General features: G+C 39.5%; 1 protein-coding gene across 2 annotated transcripts in view; it reads left to right on the top strand.

Moving 5' to 3' along the window:
- The first annotated feature begins 3546 nt into the window (after positions 1 to 3546).
- The window catches only part of LOC306827569 (RNA-binding Raly-like protein), a 39823-nt gene continuing 20419 nt past the window's right edge, over positions 3547 to 22950 (top strand). The window contains exons 1-2 of one of the 2 annotated variants that reach the window (XM_079349482.1): positions 3547 to 3663; positions 17659 to 17933. In XM_079349482.1, coding sequence (XP_079205608.1) covers positions 17678 to 17933 — 256 coding nt within the window. In that variant the 5' untranslated portion in view covers positions 3547 to 3663; positions 17659 to 17677. Of the gene's footprint in view, positions 3664 to 17655; positions 17934 to 22950 lie in introns of both variants that reach the window. The other variant, XM_079349481.1, reaches the window with a different exon arrangement.

The following is a 22950-nucleotide window of genomic DNA, read 5'->3' as shown; positions in this document are numbered from 1 at the left end:
TATAGTGTGTGTATTGCGTTTTTACATTCTATGAAACGACTCACTTGTTTTAAAGTTAAATTTCAAAGTTTAGGTTCATTGTAATCTTGAAAGCATCGGCCTTCATCAGACAGCCACATAGCCTTTTGGGGATGCTGCCACACTTCCAAGCGCTGCAGTGTAGCCAGTGGTAGCACACAGTCGGACTATCAGCCCAAGAAGCAAGAACGCATAGCATGTTGGTTTGATTTGGCACATTTAGCAGTCAAATGAATGAAAGAGAAACATTTTAAACTGAAAGCTTTATATTAGGAAAGCTGTCATAAAGACAGATCTTTATGTAACAACTAACGGGATGTTTCAGGTTCTAATGGTACAATTTAAAAGAGCAATTAACACGCAAAAAATAAATCTGATAGAGTAAATCATTATTAGCAAACAGTTAAATCATAATAAGGTATGGTTTGAAATTTAAAGTGCATCTCCTCTTTCTACAAAAACTGCATTTATTTTATTCGCTGTGTTTTTTTCTGTCTTTCTCTTTTGCATTGGACTTGACTGATCCATACATTGCTGGAAGGGTTGTATTTGTTAGCACGTCTGTCATTGTCTTTTGTCTATTCGCTTGTTTCCCTTTTCCTTAGTCACTTTTTCTCTTATCTCACCACTAAAGGAGGAAAAAAGAAGTTAAAATGCAGTCAGGTCCTCGCAATTCAAGGACAAGTTGTCTGACACAACAAAATAAAAAGTAACAGCATTTTAACACACCATGGGACTTGAACACCATCAAGAGTCACACCTTATAAACCCACCAGAGCACAAAAACGCATCTGACGTATATACCGTGACGTTTTCCAAAATCTATCAAACAATTTGTCCTTGTAAAGAGGAGACAAAGAGGCCTGATAGAGAGCGTGCTGCCGTTGCATCTGTCTGTCTGTGCCTATCAGCCCCCTGAGAAGTCATTGATCCGTACAGACCCTTTGCGCATATGCCCGGCAGACGCTGCAGCTAAAGCAGCAAAGACTTCTGCTCCTCCCTGACAGCACGACCACTTGAGTTTCCGTCAAGAACGGGCAGGAACCCTGTGGCTGTCAACCTTACAGAGCGGGATCAAATGAAACATGATGACAAGCCGAAAGGCGGGAGTATAAGATGTCTGACTGAAAGTGCACCTTTTACATCCTGGAGCTACCTTAATGTTTTGTTTTAAAAATGCTCACTCAGTATTTCCTTTCAACTTTGGGCTCTATTTGAACTCATTGCTTCACTTTAACTGAGCTTTAATCTCTTTTAAAAACGGCCCTGGGTGCTGATATTCTCACTAACCATCAATGTTCTTTAAGGCTCTGTAGAAACTCCTTGATTTGTCCTTTAAGTTGTTTTTAATGAGAGAGAACCCAGGCGTTTGAGTTGTGATGATACATTGAAACCTTCTTCAATCATTCAGTGGGAGATAACAGCCTTCAGCGACCAGGATAATTAGTAAAGGGGGCCAAATTTATGTAAATAAAATAATAATTAAGATGCAATAAGATGAAAAATGTTGTTTGACTGAATTGTGACAAGATATTCCCTTTTATTTTGTTAGTTAGCTTTGGGTGTCATTTCTGCTATGTGGGACTTCGCTGAGCTCCCAATGTAATTATTTAAGAAATGGGAACATGAAGCCTAAAAAGAAACACAAGCACTTAGATCATCACAGAGGTTTTTAATGAATCCCTGGTCAGCCAAACTTATTTGGGAGAGAAAACTCAGGAAAAGGCTAAGTTGTGTCTCCAAAGGTCTGTTGTGAACATACTGTAGATACAAGTTTACTGACTTCTGCGTTCACTTTGACCTACTTCACATCTCCAGTGAGGAGTGGGATTATTACCAGCATTTCAAGTATGTGTACAGTTGGCTGTTCCTCAAAATAAAAGACATCTGACCATAAGGAAGTGAGGTACTTTGGAGGGATGCTACGTTTCCTTTTGTTGCATTTGGACGTAGAAGAAGACGTGTCTTAAAACGTTCCTTTTTTGATGAAGCTTATGTCAGGGCTGACTAACACTCAGACAAGCTCCTGTAGTTATTATGCTAAAGGCTTAGACTATTAGCATCCTGAGCTCTTCTCTCTCACTCTCTCCCTTTATCCCTTTATGCATTCTTATCATATAACTGCATTTCTCTAATGTATATTCAATATTATATTCATGTACCACTTAAGTTAATAACCATATATCTTCAGGGAGTTCTGACTACAACGGTTAAGATCAGCCTAAAATCTAATATTATCATTATACATGTTAGAGCTGCTCATCTTCAACTTCTATAATTTAAAATAATCTGTCCTCCCCATTTCATCACCATTACATTTGCAAAAATGTTAATATTACTGAAGTCTATTATCAAACTTAGCTGTTACCACAAAAACTACACACATTTTTGCCATTATTAATATCTATAAATCTATCTTAATGGCTGCTGCTGTTGTTTTGCTCTTTTCCTCATCCTCTCTCTCTCTTCTCCTGCATCTCCCTCTACCCCTTCACAAGCCCAACACAGTTTCATCAGATGGCTGTGCATCATGAGTCTGGTTCTGTTCGAGGTTTCTGTCTCTTAAAGGGAGTTTTTCCGTGCCACTCTAACTTTTCTAATTGCTGCTAAGGGCTGTGCTCATAATGGATTGATGTTGGATCTTTATAAATAATATAACAAAGGCTAAGGTCTAGACCTCTTTTGTGTCTTGAGATACATTTTTTTATGAGTTGGCACTGTACAAACAAAGATTGATTGATTTATTGTTTTTGCCTTGAGTTTTGGATTTTAGCTATTCTTTTGGAGTAATAATTGACCAGAGATTACATGAAGGATACGTTGGGGCTAAAAAACCGACCACAACAGGCACAAGGCTAATTCATAAAGTATGGTAATCACCAACACAATTAAAAAAAAGACCAGTCTGTTGAATCCCCAGTCTTTCTTCACAAGGTTTGAAGAACGGTCACATTTAGAGACTTCAAACCAGCAACCAAATGTGGCTCAGACAGCTGTGACCATGTGCAAAACTTTGAATCTCAGGTGATTCAAAAGAGAACAAACTAGACTTCTCTGGGAAGTGACTCACTTGTGGATTAAGCCTAAAGTGGTCATTAGAGAAACTGCCATTAGAAACCAAAATCCAAACAAGAAATTAAAAAAAAACAAGAAGTCACATTTACTTATTTTATAAAGGTCACTGTTTTGTTATCACATCATCCATTAATAATCCATTTTTGCCTTTACTTTCCAATAGAGGTGTTTAAAGTTACAAAAATAATCAAGAAAACAATCAAGCAATTATAAATTTTAGTAATGTTAAGATGACAAATAATTTAATAAAGCTTCTGACGAATTATACATTCATTTTCAGAGGATGTTACCTGGACACTAGTTTGAGAAAGTCCGATAGTGCAGGGAAGACAAACATTTCAATTACCAGAGAAGCTCGTATTATTTACATCGCTGAATGCCTGCGCCTGTGAAGCTCAGACTGATTCAGAAACTCTGGCCAATCCCGAGTCACGTGACCCAACCACCGGCAGCGACTGCGAGCGCAAAAAGCTTGGACGCAGAGCCTCGGTGCATACCAGCCTGCACACCACCAACCACCACCTCTATACGCCTAATTTCTTTTTAATTGAAACCTTTTACTCCCTCTCGGTGAGTACATTTTCCACTGACATTTTCTCACGCATATTTTTGTCCTTTTTTTTCTTGCTTTCTTGTCTTGGTGTTGCGACATGGGGAAACTGTTTTCTCGTTTTCTGCATGCAGTGATTTAAATCTTTGGATGCTGAGTGTTGTTGCTCCGGCGACATCCACTGAGAAATCTCCCTACGTGCCTGTGGACGCTCTTGATATTTTTCCCCCTTTCCTTTCTCTCTTTCTCTTCTCCACCCGAAGCATCTTCTTTGCGAGCTCAGGTGTTACCCATCCCAGACCTTTTGCTTATTTTCAGCCTTTTTCTCCGTTATCATGGCTTGTTTTGGTGCTGTTTTGGTGCTTTTCTCTGATCTTGCAGTGTGTCTCTGGTGTTGGAGACTGTGCGTCTCAGAGGGCGCAAACATAACAGTTTTGATTTTCTTCTTTGAGGATTTTGCTTTTCAAATAGGTGAGGAATTAAACTTTCCTGGAGTCTGTTTTGGCTTTTCCCTTGTACTTCTTAATGCAGCCTCGACCAGCAATGGAAACTTTTTGTTTTTCAAATGAACAGCTTGGACAGAACTGGATTTGTGCTAAATTATCAAATAGATTTGTTCATCTTCAAAACATGAAGAAGTGTCTTGAATACTCAGGAGTACAAATAACCATCTATAGTAATTGTGCTTTTGATTACTGATTAAAAGTGAGGGACAAATATCCTGCTTTCTTTGGTTTATTAGATCAAAGTTGCCTCAGGAACAAAAATTAGAAACATTTCAAACAAGTATAATGAATGCAAATCACTGCTGTGCAAAACAAAACATGAGCAACAACAGACTCCTGCCAATTGAACCAGACACAGCTGTGCTCCTCCGCCCTCTTTCTCCTGCTACACCACAAAGACAAACCTTGTATTATATGTTAGTGTGATAACTGGGGATACATCACACACACACACACACACACACACACACACACACACACACAGGCTTGGAAACTGAAACCTGCTGAATGAGTCAATGGGGAGGAGGGGAGAAAGGTTGGAGGATGGAGTTGTTTAAGGCCGTGGCAATTTTTGTAGCAGCTCATTATGCAAATGAAACTGATTTTGTTGAATATTGTGACTTTGACGTGCCACAAACCTAGGGCAAATAATAATAAAAAAAAAACACTTAAAATCTCTTCAAATTAGCAGACCCCCCCTGCTGGCTTCACATCTAGGTTCATCCATCTCATGAGTTTGTTTTTGTCCTCTTTAAAAAAAAAACAGCTTTCAATCACTCTCAACAGATACAAGTGAAGGCATTTGACAGCTACTCCAGCCTTCAGACTTTGCAGGTCAGGGAACAGGTGGGGGAAGTCGAGCATGAAATGTGCTGCTACGCAAACAATACTTATCTCTGGCAGGGGGATGAAGTGGGAGACTGGTTCTGGAAAAGCCAGCCTATATATGCATGCATTGAATCACATATGAGCCCAGAGGGGAGAGTAAGAAGGAAGGTTAGGCATAAAGTTTCCAGCATTTCGGGTCCGGTCAGTAATCTGTCCCCGCTCAGTCTTCTGCACCCGTGGGCTCTGGGATGATCATTGACCCTTAGCAGGTGTAGGACGCGGGGGCCGCCTCAAAGCCATGCACCATAGAGTCCATCTTCTAAAAGATACGGATGAAAAACATTTTTCAGCTGCTCCAGCTTTCAGACTTTAGGTCAAAGAACAGATTAGGGGAGCTACTTCTCTCGGTTTTCTTTTTATATCCCTGCATGTGGAAGATAACCAAAGAGAAACACACACACACGGCAGTCAGTAGACAAAAACAATAATATATAGATTCAAAAACAGTGTTTCTCTAGGGTGAGAATTCATCCACATGTATGTTAACAACTTCTCATAGAACAGTTCTGTGCTACATTAAGTATTTGGCAGTACCCACCACTTCTTATTAGGTCTTCTATTCTTGGATTCATAGACAAACTTCCGTGCCTGCGTTAGTCATATTCAACACATTTTCAGCAGTTTAGATAAACAACTGCTAAAGCGTATGCACGCACCTGATGCTCAGTTTCATTGTGATGCCTGCCATTAGACCGGCAGCGTCGGTATCTCAGCACAACGGCCAGCTCCTTTTTTTTTTATTCTCCCTTCAAAGAGATTGTGCCTGATTTCAGCACCACAGACAGCTGCCAGTGCTTCATTGCTCTGGCAGCTGGAGCAGGCTGATTCTTGCCTGGAAGTCAAACGAGTCTCTTCTCACTAACCCCTGCCCTCTTCACCGCACGCGTCTTATTCTGAGCTATTTCATGCTCGCTTCCCTTTATTTAAGAGGTTAAAACAGAAGGTGAACCCTAGATAAAGAGCTAAATGATAAAACCTTCACAGAAGGACTCCCTGTATTATTCAAAGTTGTTCAAAAAAAAGTTTTAAATCTTATTTAAATCAAAACTGGATTCCATGTTCTGTTGGAATACATGTGTACAACAGCTGTGTTGTGTTTTAATAAAATGAGAGTAAAACAACAAACACAGTTTCATAAACTATCAGCAGGAGAGCTGAATGGACACGTCGCTGTCAAACCACTAAAATAATGAAACACTGAATTTAGCTTTAATAACATGAATATGCTATCAGACAGAGATCATATTGTACACAGTAAGCATCCTGATTACAAATACCCAGATTAAACAGGCTACACCTACGATGAACTTTAAGTTGCTTCACTTTGTTAACTCTCAGAATTTCACAGAATATTATTTTCCAAACTGACTTTAAACCCACGAGCCTGCGGAGTAATGCAGCAGAAACGGTTCTCGGGGAATTTATATGATAGTCCAACATACCACTTGGATTATAAATTGGTGTTGATCATATTGACTGTATTGGTTGTCTCCTGAAACAGTAAACTACCAGCTGTGATGGGCCAGCTGCACAGAATAAACCTCAGTTTCTCACTCCTCTTGTAACACTGTCCAACCCCTTTTTTACAGTCTTGCTGCTCTTAAAGGTGTATTCTATAGTATATAAAAGATTTCTAAGGGGGAGCTTTTCCTCGCCAGAGTTCATTTAAGATCTGTCATTTGTGATATCGCAAATTTGTCTCACATAAGTTTCTGCAAAAATCTGTAAAATTAGACTTGATTACCACATTGTAATTTCTCAACCCTGGATTCAATGGTGGTTTGGCGGCTGCCCTTTGAGTCCTGTCCGCTTTATTTTGTAATTTAAGTTTTTATTTAGAATACCATATTGACTACAAAACAGAAATACTAATAAGACAAACATGATGAAGGATTCACAACAGCACACAGAGAGAACAGGAGAAGAGCCACTAAAAGATTCAAACATGCTTAAAAGGCAACCGGAAAAAGAAACGCATGAACAACTTGGCAGTCTAATATCTCATTCAATTACAAATGCATCTGCATAGACATTCATATGTATATAAGTATAATCTGGAAGAGGCTGTTTAAGCCAGCCTGCCAGACTCTCCAGTAAGAACTTCCAGAAAGGCAGCACTATGCGTAAAGACATGTTCCCTCTTCTCTCTCTTCACTTCTTACATCAGTTTTTAAAAAGGATTCAGGTTGTTTATTAATATCTATAAACAATCTTTTAAAATGTATGCACATTTACTTTTTGCATCTCTTACGGTCTGTTTGTGCTCTGTGTCAAATCAAACACAATAATGCGGTCAGATTTATGGATAGATTAATGAGGTTTGTGTAAAATGAATTGGATGTTTGGTTTTACACAGACTCTTTTACATGATGAATGTCTGTTTGTTTGATCCAATTTTCCACCCAAACCGCCTCGCTGTGTGGACACTGGAGCTTTTTTTTCCAAGTACACCATCTGCTTTAAGATAATACATAGTGTTGCAGTTTATCCAATTAAGGCCTAAACGAATACAATGGAAGAATGACAACTGATGTTATAAAACATTTCCATCCTTTAATGTCAAATAATAATAATCTCTTCCCTAATAATTACAAATACTCTGACAGTCTATTTTGGATCAATCCAAAGCATGCTTTACTGCTACTTAAATCACTCTACTATCAGACCAGCTATCATAGTAATATCTGATAGGTAATAAGTAATAATCAATAGTCCCCAATAAATACTCTATTTATTTGAAAGTGAGTATGATTTGCAAAATCTACAGAAAGTCCGGCTGTCTTATTTACCTTTACCTTTCTATGAACTACATTATTTATTTAACATGTTTAGATATGAAGACTTTTACTGTTTGCAGAAGCCAATGAGCTTCAGGGTTTGAACCACAGATGGGTTTAACTAACATGTCGAAGATGGAATAAAATAAAGCAAGTGTCTGTCTTTTCATGAGATTTTTTGACAAATGTGCAGCAGCTTTTTCTTTCTATTGAATCTCTTGTGAAAAACAAACCTGCAATCTGGCACAGAAGGACCAGAAGTACAGCATGTATGCAGCAGCTGTTGCATTGTTTTATGAACAACAAACAAACATATGGACACAAATGTACCATACAGTTACACACTGACACAGTCCTAGCTTAATAAGACACTCTGAGCTTTAACAGTGTCCCATGTGTTGCATGGATATTGGTTTGGATTGCGTTATATTGTCAGGTGTAACTGCTATGAAATACATAGAAGATATAAGGAAGACAACGGATCTAGAAACCATCTTTTTTTGTTTGGATCTTTCCAGGTCCAGAGACAGTCAATGTTTGTTTAAAATGTGCATTGTTTATCAGTCTTTAAGCAGCATATATTCACTCTACTGTCACTATGTTTACTGAATCGGTTTCTGTAATACAAGAAGCTGAAAACACTACCGGCTTTTAATGTTTGAAAGCAGAGCAGATTTCACCATTTGAATTGCAAATTGTTCACAAAATGAATCCATAATCAAGTCTTAGTGATGTTGTTTTTGTATTCACTGGGAAAAACTCCAAGTTGAACTCATTAAGTTTCATGCATATTAAACTCTCTCGCCCATTTTCACCTTTGACCCTTCAAACCATCCGCTCCATGTGACTCTGCATGTCTCTGTCACTCTACAGCCTGCTCGTGCTTTAAAGCAGAAACCAGCTAATTGCTCGCAGCTCTAGTGACCCACTTACTTTAGCCTAGTGGAGCGAATGCTATATTTGGCAGTCACACAAGAGGAGAATTAAGGAAATGGAGAAATGTTTCAGTGCCAGGAGATATGAGAAAGCATGGCACATGTTCATATACCATCACTGTGGACTCCCCTGCTACAACAGCAGGTGGAGTCTTCTCTCTTTTTTCTTCGAAGGCACATATTGACGCAGAAGTAATCCCTGGTTTGGAGTTTTTAATCATAGCGGGAAACAGGGAAAGCCTCCAGATAAAATAAAAAAATAAACTTTAAGAACACTCAAAAAGCAACAATGTGATGCATGATTATGCAACAAGGGAATTCTGAGGCAAAATAGCTGGCACAAGCTGCTGGCAGTGAGAAAGCAGTGTTAAAAATGTTCACTTTAAACAATATGTCCCTGTGGAACCAACAAAGCAACATCTAAGGATCTGTTTGTCATCAAAGCATAGATGAATCCAAACTCTGTAAGTTGTTCTCTGTATCGCTTCAACTGTATGAACTGTTTACAAAAGCAGAGAACACTGTTTTAAATTTCACAAATTATGCACACTGACCTCAAAGATTAGGTGTGTTAAAGCACGCACAAACACTTTGATTTCAGAGATAATCAGCCATTCTGTTTTTTGCAAGATGCAATCTTAAATGTATTACAGAGATACGGCATCTTCCCGTCCAACTGTATAGGTCACATTGTGCTTTTATCTGCCTGCTGTCATCGACGGCCTGGGCTATAGGTTGCTCCAAATCAGATTACGGTACAACTCATTTTAGGCCCGTTGGTCGTCTGCCCTCAGTCGCAACGCTTCACAGAATCCCCCATAAATTCACTTTGAAGGGGGGAGGGAAGGGGAGAGATAAAGCTGATGGAAATTGGAATGTATTATCCATACAGGAGCTCTGTATAACGACACAGCTCACAAAGGGGGAGCACAGCCTTCCCGTTCAAAAAGTGGCTTCATTAAAGGTATGAAAAATATATAAATGATAAAAGGCTGATAGCACTGAAATATAAAAGGATGGAGTCATAGTAATAATTTATAAAGCAGCTCTACCTACCTGCCTACCTACCGCATGATGTATGTCTGCGTTTTCCATCTTTGATATTCTGGTCCAAGGACCAGCTCTATAAGCTCCCTGAAGATGATTGGCATTGCAAATGTCTCGCTCTTTCTTTTTTGAACTTCTCTCATTCCCTCCTTCCGTCTCACCCCTTTATTTCCCTCTCTGCTTGTCTGTCTCTGTCCTTTTGTTGCCATTCTCTTCTCTCTTTCTCCAATTTAAACTCAGGACAGGTATTATGCAGAAGGTAATGGGGTGCAGGAACAGAAGGGGAAAAATGAGAATAGAGTGCTTGACGGTCATTCTCCCTCGTAGAGATCTGCAGCACACATTCTTTAGAGAAATTCCAGGAACATACACTGCAGTAAACAGGCCTCAAAACTGCAAGACTCATTATATGTGTGCAGAAACTGGCTATTCTCCATCCTCTGCGCACCGTTAGCTGGTATTTACTGTACAAGTCCTTCAGGAGAGATTAGATTCCGCTGGGCTGCTGTGGGTGGGGAGCTGAATGGCCCAGCCAGGACCTCTATTCATTAAGCCCTTAATTGCTAATTGAGGTCTTTGAATGATTCAGCAATAGCTGCTGCTGTTGGGACATTAGTTGAGTAATTTATGGCTGCATGGGAAAAATTAACAAGGGCATGAAACTGTTATTGAACAGGACATTGGTGCCTGCACTGCATTGTTATCAAACCACCAACTCGTGTTAACCCTCGAATGTCTGCACAATGCCTTTATACGGCAAGTGTTTACTATTTATCTGCAATTACTTGAGTTTAGTTCATTGATTCAGTGTTGACATGTCCTGCAAGTTAGCTGTTAAGACTCTTATGGTTGGTCATTCTCTTTGTCCGTGTGTATGTTCTACCTTGTTTTTAGAGAAGATTTTTTTGTTTGTTTCCAAATGACAATTGGAAACTCCAGCAGTCAGGCCAGCTACTGTCAGTATTTATTTTATATTAATACTTGTCAGTAGCTTTAAAGAAAGAGAAAAATTGCTAGATGTAAAGATTGATAACACCTATGTGCTCCTGTGTTAAAAGCGGAAGCCAGATGTGTGTTGCTCTAGCTTAGCGATAGCAACATAAGTCTTGCAGTTAGCCTAGCATGACAGTTTGGGCAAACTGCAAATAAAGCAATGACTTGTTAACACAGTGCTCTCTGGAATTAACATTTAGCTTAAAAGGTGTTAAGTTCGCAATAAGTGAGAGTTAGTGGGTTACCTGAGGAAAGATACATATTTTCATCTCTGTGCAGTAAATAAAGCTAAGAATAAAACATTTTTAATTTGTCTGAGTTAAATTCATAGTTGTTATGTAATTAAAAAACAATTTGTCCATTTAGCTTACAATTAGCCTCTCATCTCCTTGAACAACTTGAATTTGTTTTCAACAGTATTTTATTGATCATTTATGATGGCTTCCCCTTTATTTAACAGAAAAATGAACATCTGTAGCAAATCAGCAACAATCATTCATCAAATCTGCTATTTAAATAACATTTAAAGGAGGTACCTGTTGTTTTAGTCTGACTGACATGTTATTAGCTTTCCCTACTTCATTTATGTGCTAAGCTTAACCTTTAAAAAGCTTCTTATTTATGCGCTGAAAAGGGGAATATCAGTCTTTACACCACCAAGTGAGAAATCTAGCAAAAAACGTTTTTTTAATCAGTCGTTTTTCACCACTTTAGTGTAATTTAGCACCAATTAAACCTAAAACTAAAATGTTTAAGCAGTCATGTAATTTAGTCTTTTCTAACATCTACCAGTCGGGCAGTCAGTGAGTGATTTTTATCACTGTGAAGCTTTCATATTATTCAAAGCAGTATTACGATTATTTGTCACTTTTCATGCTGTATATAAGCTCACAAAACAAGAGTAAAAGAGGAAATAACACATACCTACACTGCAGCACAGTGTGTAAATGTAGACTGTATAAAAATGTAATTAGATTTCAGTCCACATTTATTCCCCTGTAATGCGTTTGGCTGTCATTCAAATTCGAATGAGGCACAGAGAGGAAAAAAAGACTTATTATAGACGCATACTTCATTCTCTGAGCAGACATATTTTTCCCAATGAAGCACTAAAAGTTGATGTATAGTTTAGGAGATGTTTGTCTCATGAGCCTGATAGTGGTGACATGCTGATGTGTCCGCAGGCAAGCTATGAAGGCGTCCGCAAATGAACCCTCAGAGATATTCACATTTCTGAAGACAGATCAGGTTTGAAGCTTTTGGTTGTACACTGTCAGTGTGCTGTAGGGTAAACTACTGCAAAGCAACATTTGAATAGAGTGGGGCTAGTTTGGCCCAAATGTATTTGTCACTTTGGATGAGGAGTTTTCATCTTTGAGTGCAAGTCAGCGAGGAGAGATCAGGGAGAGAGGAAGTGCTAAAATGATTACTTTCACCACTTCCTTGCTTCTTTATCTCAGGAGAATTCAGACTCTGAAGCCCCTGACAGACGGTGTGAAAGGAGCAGAGAGGATCCATGAAATACTTACACTTGGAACCTTTGCAACGCAGGAGGAAGCTGTAGAAAATCACTGTCAGGCACATGCTTCTCTTTTTAGGAAAGACTTTCAAGGGAAAAACAAAAAACTATTTGCATGGAAAAACATGCCAGTGATGAGTTGGGACGCGTCCACAGCCTTAGTGATGCATGAAGATGTTATTTAGCATAAATTTCCAGAGCACTAAGAATGCCAAGATGAATCCAAACTCAGCTGTCTCCATCCTGTCTTTTCCTATCAGGCTGCTTTGAATTCTGTGTGAGCTTGTTTTCTGGTCTAGGACGTTTTCCACCAGCGTTTGCAAGCAGTTATGCCACATGTTCTTTTTTAAAGGCTTCAAGAATCTTAGAGACTCATGAATATTGTAAAAGAGTGGCATGGTGAGCCTCTTTTTTCAAAGTTGAATGAAGTGGAGGAATACAGTAAACTGCTATCTTGTGACCGTTTTCATTATAATCATGTCAATTAGAGTAATTAACAAGATAATCCTTGGGCAACTCTGGGGTGTTAATCGACTATGATATATGTGGAGGAAGAAAGAGGAGCGCTTATGAGCTGTTTAATGGGCTAAAGATTGCCTGCAGTTGTTTTATAAACCAGCGGCAGCCTGTGGTTATTTAAGGAAGAAGTTCAGTGGTTGCTCAGTGACCAATTGATGCAGTCAGCTTCTAATACAAGCCTGACAAGTTTAGTGACTTTGTAGGAAACTACGAACCATCACCCAAGCTATTTTTTTTGTGTCTACAAGTAAGATTGCAGCAGCTTTGAAATTCTGACTGTTTCTTAATGTTCCATTATGATACTTAACTTGAAGGCTTTGGAGAAAGTTTTCTCTTTTCAAAATGCTTTTGGCTGGTTATACACTTTACGATTGTGTAAATATGGTACAATGTCAGCACACGCTGTACGAGTAAAGCATTCATGATGCACAATCAAGCTCACAAATGATGTGTTCATACTATATCTACTGTTGAATTGACAAGTCTGACCTGAGTGCTCACTCTGTTCTAGCTACAGTATTCCTCCGCTACATTGCCACAGTTCCTGTAATTAGGGCCCTGTTTGAAAAAAAGCACATACATAAAAAAAACTGGAGTAAAAAAACATACAAAACATCTCACATCTCTTGCAAAAGCATTAAAAAGAATATAAGCTCTTCTAAATGATGATCAGTGAACAAAACCCTTATCTCAATTTAGATCGAAGAATGAAGGGTAGCAAAGGAATAAAGGAAAGGAGCCAAAGGTTGGACTTGGACCCCGGCCGCCCACTCGGAGGACTAAAACTCTCTACATTTGGTGTGTGCTAACTGCTGGTCCATCAGCATTTATACTTTTCTAATAATACTAAGTATAAAATTACTTAAACTGTATGTTTTTGGCATTTTCATTTGTAGCATGTGGTGAAAATGAACACAGACGCAATGGGGAAAAATTATCACATTATTTGATAACATCTGTCATTTACCTGGCCGGGTGAAGAGACTGTGCAGCTGTTCAGAGGTTGAGATGGAGTGAATGAGATCTGATTGGGTCGGATTGTTGGGCTTTTTAGTTCCCAGCTCTGTTGATAATTACGTTAATCAGCTGCAGAGAGCTCAATGATGGCATCTCCACATTACGGGGCTAAAGCCGAATAAGATTAACTTTCAGTCTGTGAGGAGAAAAGAATTTTTTTTAAAGAACAGCAGCGAAGATTTTTACTAAATTATGTGGAGGTGGACACAACGAATGGAAGTGAAGATCAGGTAGGATGGGGAAAATTGTGATTGGAAGTTTGCCTAAGAGAGGATCGACTGTGAATGAGTAGGTGAATGTGTTAGTGTATTTTTGTGCGTGAGTGTGGGTGACATATATTTATAAAATACCATACATATTATAGGACTTAATAATTTTGTGCACTTACTTATTTGGTAGGTTTAAGTCTAAAGCCATATATAACATTCAAATAAACATTTAGATACATTCACATGTGTAGAGCCTTTTGTCAGTTAAACAAAGCTGCTTCCAAACAGAATTGCCATGAGCAATGAGTTATAGTTTCCGTCAATCTTCAAACGAACACTATAACAGCTTCCCACACAATGAGGTACGTGGTTGATTTTACTGACAGGTGTGTGCATTGGAGCTGTTAGACAGGAGGCTCGGCTTCATGTAGCTAAATCCCATTACAGACCCTAAAAGGTTGGCTTCGTCCAGTTGTTTGTATTGTGTAAAATAGCTAGCTATGACATGCAAGACAAGCTAGTAAGACGTGTTCACATTATCAGCCTCAACTCCACCTCTTTGCCTTTGTCTAGATTAGCTGGAAGGTAATATGAGTCAGCATTTCCAACATGGCAGCCACAATTGTTAGGCTTTGTAACAGCTCTTTTTTTGGGTGACTTTACTGAGACATTGTCCATGTTTATACAATTTCTGGGGAAACCCCAATCACTGAGAGGCAGGGATGAAACTCCAAATGTATGCATTGAATTAAAAGATTTAGCTCAAGGTAAAATGTGTTTTATCTTGACCTCTGGAAAATAACAATTTATGCTGTTTTCTGACATTTTGTTGGCAAAACAATCAACCAACAGATAAAGTGATAAAAAAAACTGATTATTAGCAGAAACCCTTATCTATAGAACATATGAAAAAAATCTTTGAGGACCTGATAAGAAAAGAGAATAATTAATCCCAATCAAACTCATTAAAAAAGGTTATCATGTCCAGTACGTGTCAGATTAACATTTCATAACTTGAATATAATAAACTTAATATCAAAGGAAACAACCTCAAAAGACTGCAGGTATCCTGGAAGAAAAGACATTTATCTTCATTTTCACCAATGACTTGATTTACTTATCATCAAAACAGACAAACACAGGTGGACTAACACATTGCATTTGATTATAACTGTAATGTAAAAACCTTTTTCAGCTCAAATATAAAGCACAATATATTACTTTAAGGTGACAGGTCACCACTGAGGCTGCTGCTGAACATTTGTACAGACCTTTTCTCCTCAAAACTCAGGAGAGATCCTCCTGAGGTAATAATGTTTGAACAGTTTGTTAAATCTAAATTTAAAAGCCCTTCGGTGAGAACATACACTCAGATACACTTAGACACACTCATACATACACACTCGTGCACAAACACAAAATCCTCACCTGCAGGGAATTTAAAGGTGCAACAAACTGAAAGATACTTCCTTCTTCTGTAAGTGGAAGTATCACCATGGTGACACTTCCTGATCCCCCTCCAGAGGATTGTTACACAAACAACAAAGAGTGCAGGAGGTCTGCAAATTAGTTTGGGTGATTGAGTGCCTGCTGGAGTGTCCGGGCTTTTCTTCCTTCTGTTTGCCGTTTTTTTTTTTTTTTTGACAGTTAAGAAGCTTCATCCTGAGGTTTCTGTATTCTGTAATGATGCTGTAACAGAGGTTGAATAATTTTTTTCTGAATCTTAAGTGCAAATTATAAGAAGGAGACAGCAATTGCCCAGTCTATAGCAGTTTGTCTTGAATCTGAAATGTCTTCAGGTCAATTACAGATCCAGTATGGAAGTTGAGATATAGGTTGCTGCCAAGGTGCTGTTGAAGAAGGCTCAGTACCTCCATCTACTCAAAGAAATTGTTTGTGTGCGGCTTCACAGCCCCACCAACTGGCATACACTGATGTATTGACAAATCATCTTGCACTTATGTCATTCCAAATCTGGTGATGGCACTGCACCTACTCTGAAACAAAAAAAAGTTGAAGTTTCATTTATAAAAAAAAATCCTTTATAAAAATCAAATCAAATAGGACCTCTTGAATTACTGTCAAACACTTGTTCACACTTAGAACACCTGAAAGATGTCTTACCCACATGGGAAGGAATTGCACTTGAGGGAAGAAAAGCGTTGAAACAGTGAGTGCGGCTCTGTGTGACCTTGCTGTTAGGTTCTATTTTCAGATGTGAGAACACAGTTCTCATATACTGTGAGACTCACACTTCTGAATCAAAAACACCCTGACAAAGTTTTTCCATTACTGTAGACACGATCCTCCTCTTTTAAAGTAGACTTCTGTTGCCTGACCTCATCATCTATGAAAGCACATTGCATTTGTTTGTTATTTCATCAATAGTCGATATTTACACAGAAAACTAATTATAATCCTTTTTGAGAGAAAACTGCTCATTTTCTTTGATTTAAAATTTTAAAATATTCATTTAAAGATTTGCTCTTTTGCATTTGTGTTAAAGGTCTGCATTTGCATGTACAACTAGAACCAAAATTATATGTCCCAACCTCACAAATATTTTGTTTCTTTGCATGCTTTTCCAAGAACTTATGAAGTGGATGCCTGTGGGCTTTACACAGATAAAGAACATTTACATTTAAAAAATTAAAATCTTGTCTTATTTTTAAAAAGTAATAACATTTCTAAGAAAAAGTGTATAGAAAAAGTAGAAAAAAAACCTCTTGATCTTCAACACGGTGGAGGTTGTTGCTTTCAGAGAAAGACCTTAGACATTTCAAATATAATTCAAAGAACTCCTTCACACAGGCAGAATAAAAAATAAAATACTGGCGCACACAAATTACTTACTCTATGGCACTTTAATAATCTGACATACTGTAGGTAATTAGTGCGAGCTCCAGTATTTTCTTTGGATTCGGTGTGAAGGGGTTCATTAAATTCTAATTTGTTGTGTTGTCTTTGTGCTATTTTCATTTGAATATGGGATTACAATGTGAAATCATATTCTGTTTAATTTACATTTTACACAATGTCCCATCTCTTCTGAATTTAAGATTAAAGACATTTGAAAACAAAAGTTTGATGTCGCTATGGTGGATAATTGTTTCAAGACTGTCAATCATTGGAGAGAACAATAATGACAAGTAATTAAAACAAATCACTAGTTGCAACTACATTTTGAAGATGCACTTTGAGAAATTGTGATACACGTTTTGCGCCGTTTTTGACTTTCATTAGAAATATTTACATTGTAAAAGATGAGTAGTCTCTGCCTCTCAGTCTTCACATAGATTATAGCCTTTCTGTTTTTATAAACCATAAATCAAACCTGTTAGCGGCAAATTGGAGCAGTTAAAAGAAGTCTTCAAATGCTGTTCAGAAATAAGAAAGCATTTTTCTTTGTTCTGACCATCCAGCCATGTTTTAAGTGGATTATTCAAAACAAAGAGAAGTGAAAAACCCTGTAATGATCGCCAACATTTCTTGCTCAGACTGGTGTTTACCTCCTTCTGCCCCTCTCCGTTTGTCTTTCTGTGTTTAAGCTCCACCGTCTAACCTTCCAGGCTTTCTGAGCACTGTGCAACTGTGTCTCTCAGCAGGCATTGCTGCAGGACTAGGATGACTGGGAAGACCCAGACCAGCAACGTGACCAACAAGAATGACCCGCGCTCCCTCAACTCCCGAGTCTTCATTGGCAACCTAAACACAGCCGTGGTATCCAAGGCTGACATCGAGGCCTTCTTCGCCAAGTACGGCAAGATCTTGGGCTGCTCAGTGCACAAGGGCTACGCCTTCGTTCAGTACGCCAGTGAGAGGAACGCCAGGGCCGCCGTGGCAGGGGAGAACACCAGGGTCATCGCTGGACAACCACTGGGTAAACATGTTCAAATGTGCTCTTTACTATGATATACAGTGTGAATATGTGGGTATAATATTTGCATGGAAGAGGAACTCAAAAAGAAACTACACATTACCAACAATGTATAAAGGGAGCTTCTTTATTTTACAGCCTCAAACTGGACTTCCTTTATGAGAAGACTCGTCTCTTCCGCATTCTGTCACTTGTTTTTCATCCTGTGAAAGCACATAAAAACTCCCCTGTGTTGTTCTATTATCAGTTTTGGTTGTTAGATGTATCATTAAAGGTAATCACTGTTTCCCCAACATTTCATCATCATTTTTAAAACATGCACATAAACCCCTTTAAACCTTTTAAGACCCCACCACCACTGCAGTAGCACAGTTAATCTTGATACAAATGACAGGAAGAGGATCAAACTGGCAAAAGATCTGCCGTGAAGCAGCTCATCATCAACCTCGTGCAGATTATCAGTTTGTTTCGTGGCTTTCAGCTGTCAAGCAAATTATGAGGATTTAAATCATTCAAGTTATTTTTAATTAACAGTGTACAGCAGAAACATTTTCAGACCTCTTCAGGATAGTTTTGCGTTCGCTTTTTTAAGATTCAACACGAGAGGCAGTTGGGGCCAGAGGCTTTGTGTTTGGGTCTTTTTGAATGTCACATTCTAGTGAATGAGATATCTCTGAATCAGCTTGAGAGAACTTCATTAAATTTGCACAAAAATTCAGTTGGACTCCAAACTGAAGTAATTGCATATTTGTGGTCAAAGGTCACTGTACCTTCAAGTCTGGCCCATTCTTTGTCAGTCTTATGTACTCTTCTGTAACAACAGAATGGCAGCCTACAGCGTTGAAAAATGAAGCCAGTTGCTTTTTCCAGTCAGTTGGATGTGAGGTTGAGATTGTTAGGCTTCAAAATGTATCTTCAGAATCTAATGGGTGATGTTTTATACTGTCTATGGATACAACTTACTAACTGGAATTATCAGTGATTAACTACATGTATAGTCCTTTGAATTCTTAGCTTGCAGTCTGCACAGAGTTGCATGCAAAGGTAGATTAAGATAAGATATTTTGGACTCCATCCTGCAGTTACTAAAAAACAAGACATAAAAAAACACTACATGACATCACACAACAGCAGCAGTTCCATGTTACAATCTCCTCACATGCATAAAAACACCATGTGGCAGCAGTGACATAATGCTTAACCTCATGGAACGTGACAGGTGAGAGGAGACGTACAGTTCAACAATGTGGTGCTCATTTCTGATAGACCTGAACCTTTGGCCCATAGGTACCGACAACCCCCTCGACCTTACAGTAACGCTAATGGAAAAACCTTGTAACCTCTGTAGTTCACAACATAGTATATGTTTTAAATGTATTGTGGAATAGATCCGTTTTGCTGAAAAATCAGCTCGACTACCCTTTCCAAGGGTATTACTTTGCTGTAAGCAGGTTTCTGACGGGTTAATGCCACATACCTACAAGACTTATTCCCTAATCTCCAATCTTCTTTTCTTGTTCTCAAAAAAAAAGCATGGTTACCCAATATGAAAGCAGAACGTACACTGTAGTTTCTTAGTTTTAATCTGAAGTGTTAGAAATGCTTTAGTGTTTTTTATTCTTTTTGTAGAGTGCATTGTGTATGGAACAAGATTCTTAAAGAAATACAAACTAAACATGAAGGACAGTGAAAGCCAGGGAGGTGTCATAAAAGAAAGATCAATATCATTAATAAAAGATAATTTTATATAAGATTGTAAATAACTTACAGAAGAATCTGTTGGAGACTTTTTAAGTTTGTTGCTTCAAACAAAAATTGGTCAAATCTCATTTTGATCAATATTACCAGCAGACCTCAGGCTGCCATCTGGTTCTGAGCGATTATAGACTCAAGTTCTGTGAGGAATCTTCAGGGCAAAATTACATTTGATCAGAAAAAAAAAAAAATGATATATATTATGATAGAAAGATGCATTGTTGCTAAAATACATGGATTCATTTGTATGAATGATGTAAAGCTAGACAGACACAGACAGACATCCTGAAACTTGGATAGACAGGCAGACAGTCATACTTAAACTTATACAGACAGAGAAAAACATGGAGGAAACAGTCAGGTCCTCAGGGCCTACAGCGGATCCCTGTAAATCTTCCTTATATTACTTATTGATTAGTCCACAGCCTCCTCTCATAGAAAATAAAAGTCTTCCCCGAGCCCTACTCTCTCATTAAATATGAATCAGAGCTCTCAGGGGTCACGTCTGCAATTCCACCATGTGTTTGCTCAGGTCCATGCATTTTTCCTGTGGGAGTGGTGAGACTGCTTGGCTGAGTTGTGTGTTCACACTGATTTGATACATAATCATAGAAGTCAGGAACTATTATTGTAGAAATTGATAACCCATAATCTTTCAGTACATTTAGTGAACTGGACTCAGAAACTTGCTGCAGGTCTGAACAAAGCTTTAGCTTTGTTTTATAGGTGCAGCAATGAACTTTTCCACCTCAAGTTTCTTACAGATTTAAAACTTTTTCTATTATTGTTTGTAGATAGATAGATAGATAGATAGATAGATAGATAGATAGATAGATAGATAGATAGATAGATAGATAGATAGATAGATAGATAGATAGATAGATAGATAGATAGATAGATACTTTATTGATCCCGAGGGAAATTCAAGGCATCCAGTAGCAGTATACAGACAGGCAGGACACAAGACATTAGTTACAATACACACCCGCTGTCCCCCCTCCCCTCTGTATACAAAATCCCCCAAACAAGATTTAGCAGCCCCTATGTGACTAAGAATAAACATAATTATATGTTAAACCTGTGCAGTTAGCATTAGCAATTAGACTTAAAACTTATATAGCATAATGTACATAACCTGTGAGGAGAGAAAAACATGTGCTGGTTAAAAGAGACCTGTAAACAGTTAAAGAGCCTTAGAAACAAAGTGCTGACCTTCTAGAAACTAGTTACATGTGCATGTACAGAGGTGTTTGAGATAGTGCCAGAGGTGTGAGTACAGTCGTTAAACAGTCAATGCAGGAATGTAAATTGGCTCACCAACTTAAAGGAGCAGTGATTAGCATTACGTGTCCTAGACAATAAGGTGAAACCAGGAGTGATTAGGGTGATTATCATCATTAAGTACCCAACTATTGAGGAGCAGATTAGCATTAAGTGTTGAAGACAATAGAGTGAAACTTGACCTAATTAGGGTGATCATGTCAACCATTACAGATGTAGCATAACACAAGAGTAGGATGAAACCAGACATGATTAGGGTGATTATCTTTAAAGTGACCTGTGCTCAGTAAGGTGACTATCAATATGCATTACAGTGTCCAACTGGGGGCTGACTCTGAGGTCAGCAGTGCAGATGAGGAATGAGAAAAAAGTGAAAAAAGAGTCCAGGGATCACCGTGCGCTTCTTCCCTGCCGTGACAGTGAAGTGTTGCACAATCTGATGGCCAGGGGGACAAAAGAGTTCTTGAGCCTGTCCGTGGAGCACGACTGTGACAGCAGTCTGTCGCTGAACATGCTCCTCTGCCCGGTGAAGGTGCTGTGCAGAGGGTGGTGTGTGTTGTCCATGATGGAGAGCATTTTGTCCAGAGACCTCCTCTCTACCACTGTCACCAGTGAGTCCAGCTCTGTGCCCACCACAGAGCCGGCCCTCCTCACCAGTCTGTCCAGGCGTGCTGCGTCCCTCTTCTTGCAGCTTCCTCCCCAGCACACCACGGCGTAGAAGAGGACGCTGGACACCACAGACTGGTAGAACATCTGCAGCAGCTTGTTGAAGGACCCCAGCCTTCTCAGGAAGTACAGACGGCTCTGTCCCTTCCTGCAGGTAGTGTCCATGTTAGGCGACCAGTCCAGCTTGTCATCCAGCTGCAGCCCCAGGTACCCGTAGGTCCTGACCACCTCCACGTCGACCCCGCCGATGGAAACAGGTTCTAGATGTGGTTTGTTCCTTCGGAAGTCCACCACCATCTCTTTGGTCTTGGAGGTGTTTAGCTGCAGATGGTTGGCACTGCACCACGACACAAAGTCCTCGATCAGGCTCCTGTACTCCTCCTCCTGTCCATCCCTGACACAAGCAACTATCGCAGTGTCGTCCGAGTATTTCTGCATGTGGCAGAGCTCAGAGTTATACTGGAAGTCAGAGGTGTACAGGGTGAACAGGACGGGGGAGAGCACAGTCCCCTGTGGTGCACCAGTGCTGCTGACCACAGTGTCAGATGTGCAGTCCTTCAGTCTGACGTACTGTGGTCTCTCTGTGAGGTAGTCTGTGATCCACCTCACCAGGTGCGAGTCCACCCTCATCTCGGTCAGCTTGTCTCTCAGTAGGAGGGGATGGATGGTGTCGAAAGCGCTTGAGAAATCAAAGAACATGATTCTCATCACGCTGCTCCCTTTGTCCAGATGAGAGTAAGCCCTGTGTAGAAGATAGAGGATGGCATCGTCCACGCCCACCTTTGCCTGGTATGCAAACTGCAGGGGATCCTGTGCGTGTTGTACCTGGGGTCTGAGGTGTTGGAGCAGCAGCCGTTCGAAGGTCTTCATAACGTGGGATGTCAGAGCGATTGGTCTGAAGTCGCCTGGCTCACTGGGGTTCTTCTTCTTGGGGACAGGGGTGAGGCACGAGGTCTTCCAGAGCACAGGAACCTTCCCGAGCCGCAGGCTCATGTTGAAGATGTGCTGAAGTGGCTCCCCCAGCTCAGCAGAGCAGGCCTTTAGCATCCTGGGACACACCTTGTCTGTCTTGTCTGCTGCCTTCCTGGGGCGGAGTCTCTTCAGCTCCTTGCTCACCTGGTCTCTGGTGATGGTGGGGGGGAGGGGGGATGGATTGTCACTGGAGGTTGTATCTGTTCTGGTGGAGGTGTTGGGGGGAGTGTAATTTTGTTAGTTAGAATAACATCACCTTGAGAATATGGAAAATTCTTTCAAGATCACAATTTAGATAAGGAAAGAATGATAAGCTGTCAGAAAGGTTTGAAACAAATGTTCGCCA

Source organism: Symphodus melops (genome assembly GCF_947650265.1).
Source record: "Symphodus melops genome assembly, chromosome: 7".
NCBI classification, from domain to species: Eukaryota; Metazoa; Chordata; class Actinopteri; order Labriformes; family Labridae; genus Symphodus; species Symphodus melops.
The sequence above is the reverse complement of the archived record's forward strand: the minus strand, read 5'-3'. Positions and strand labels throughout refer to the sequence as shown.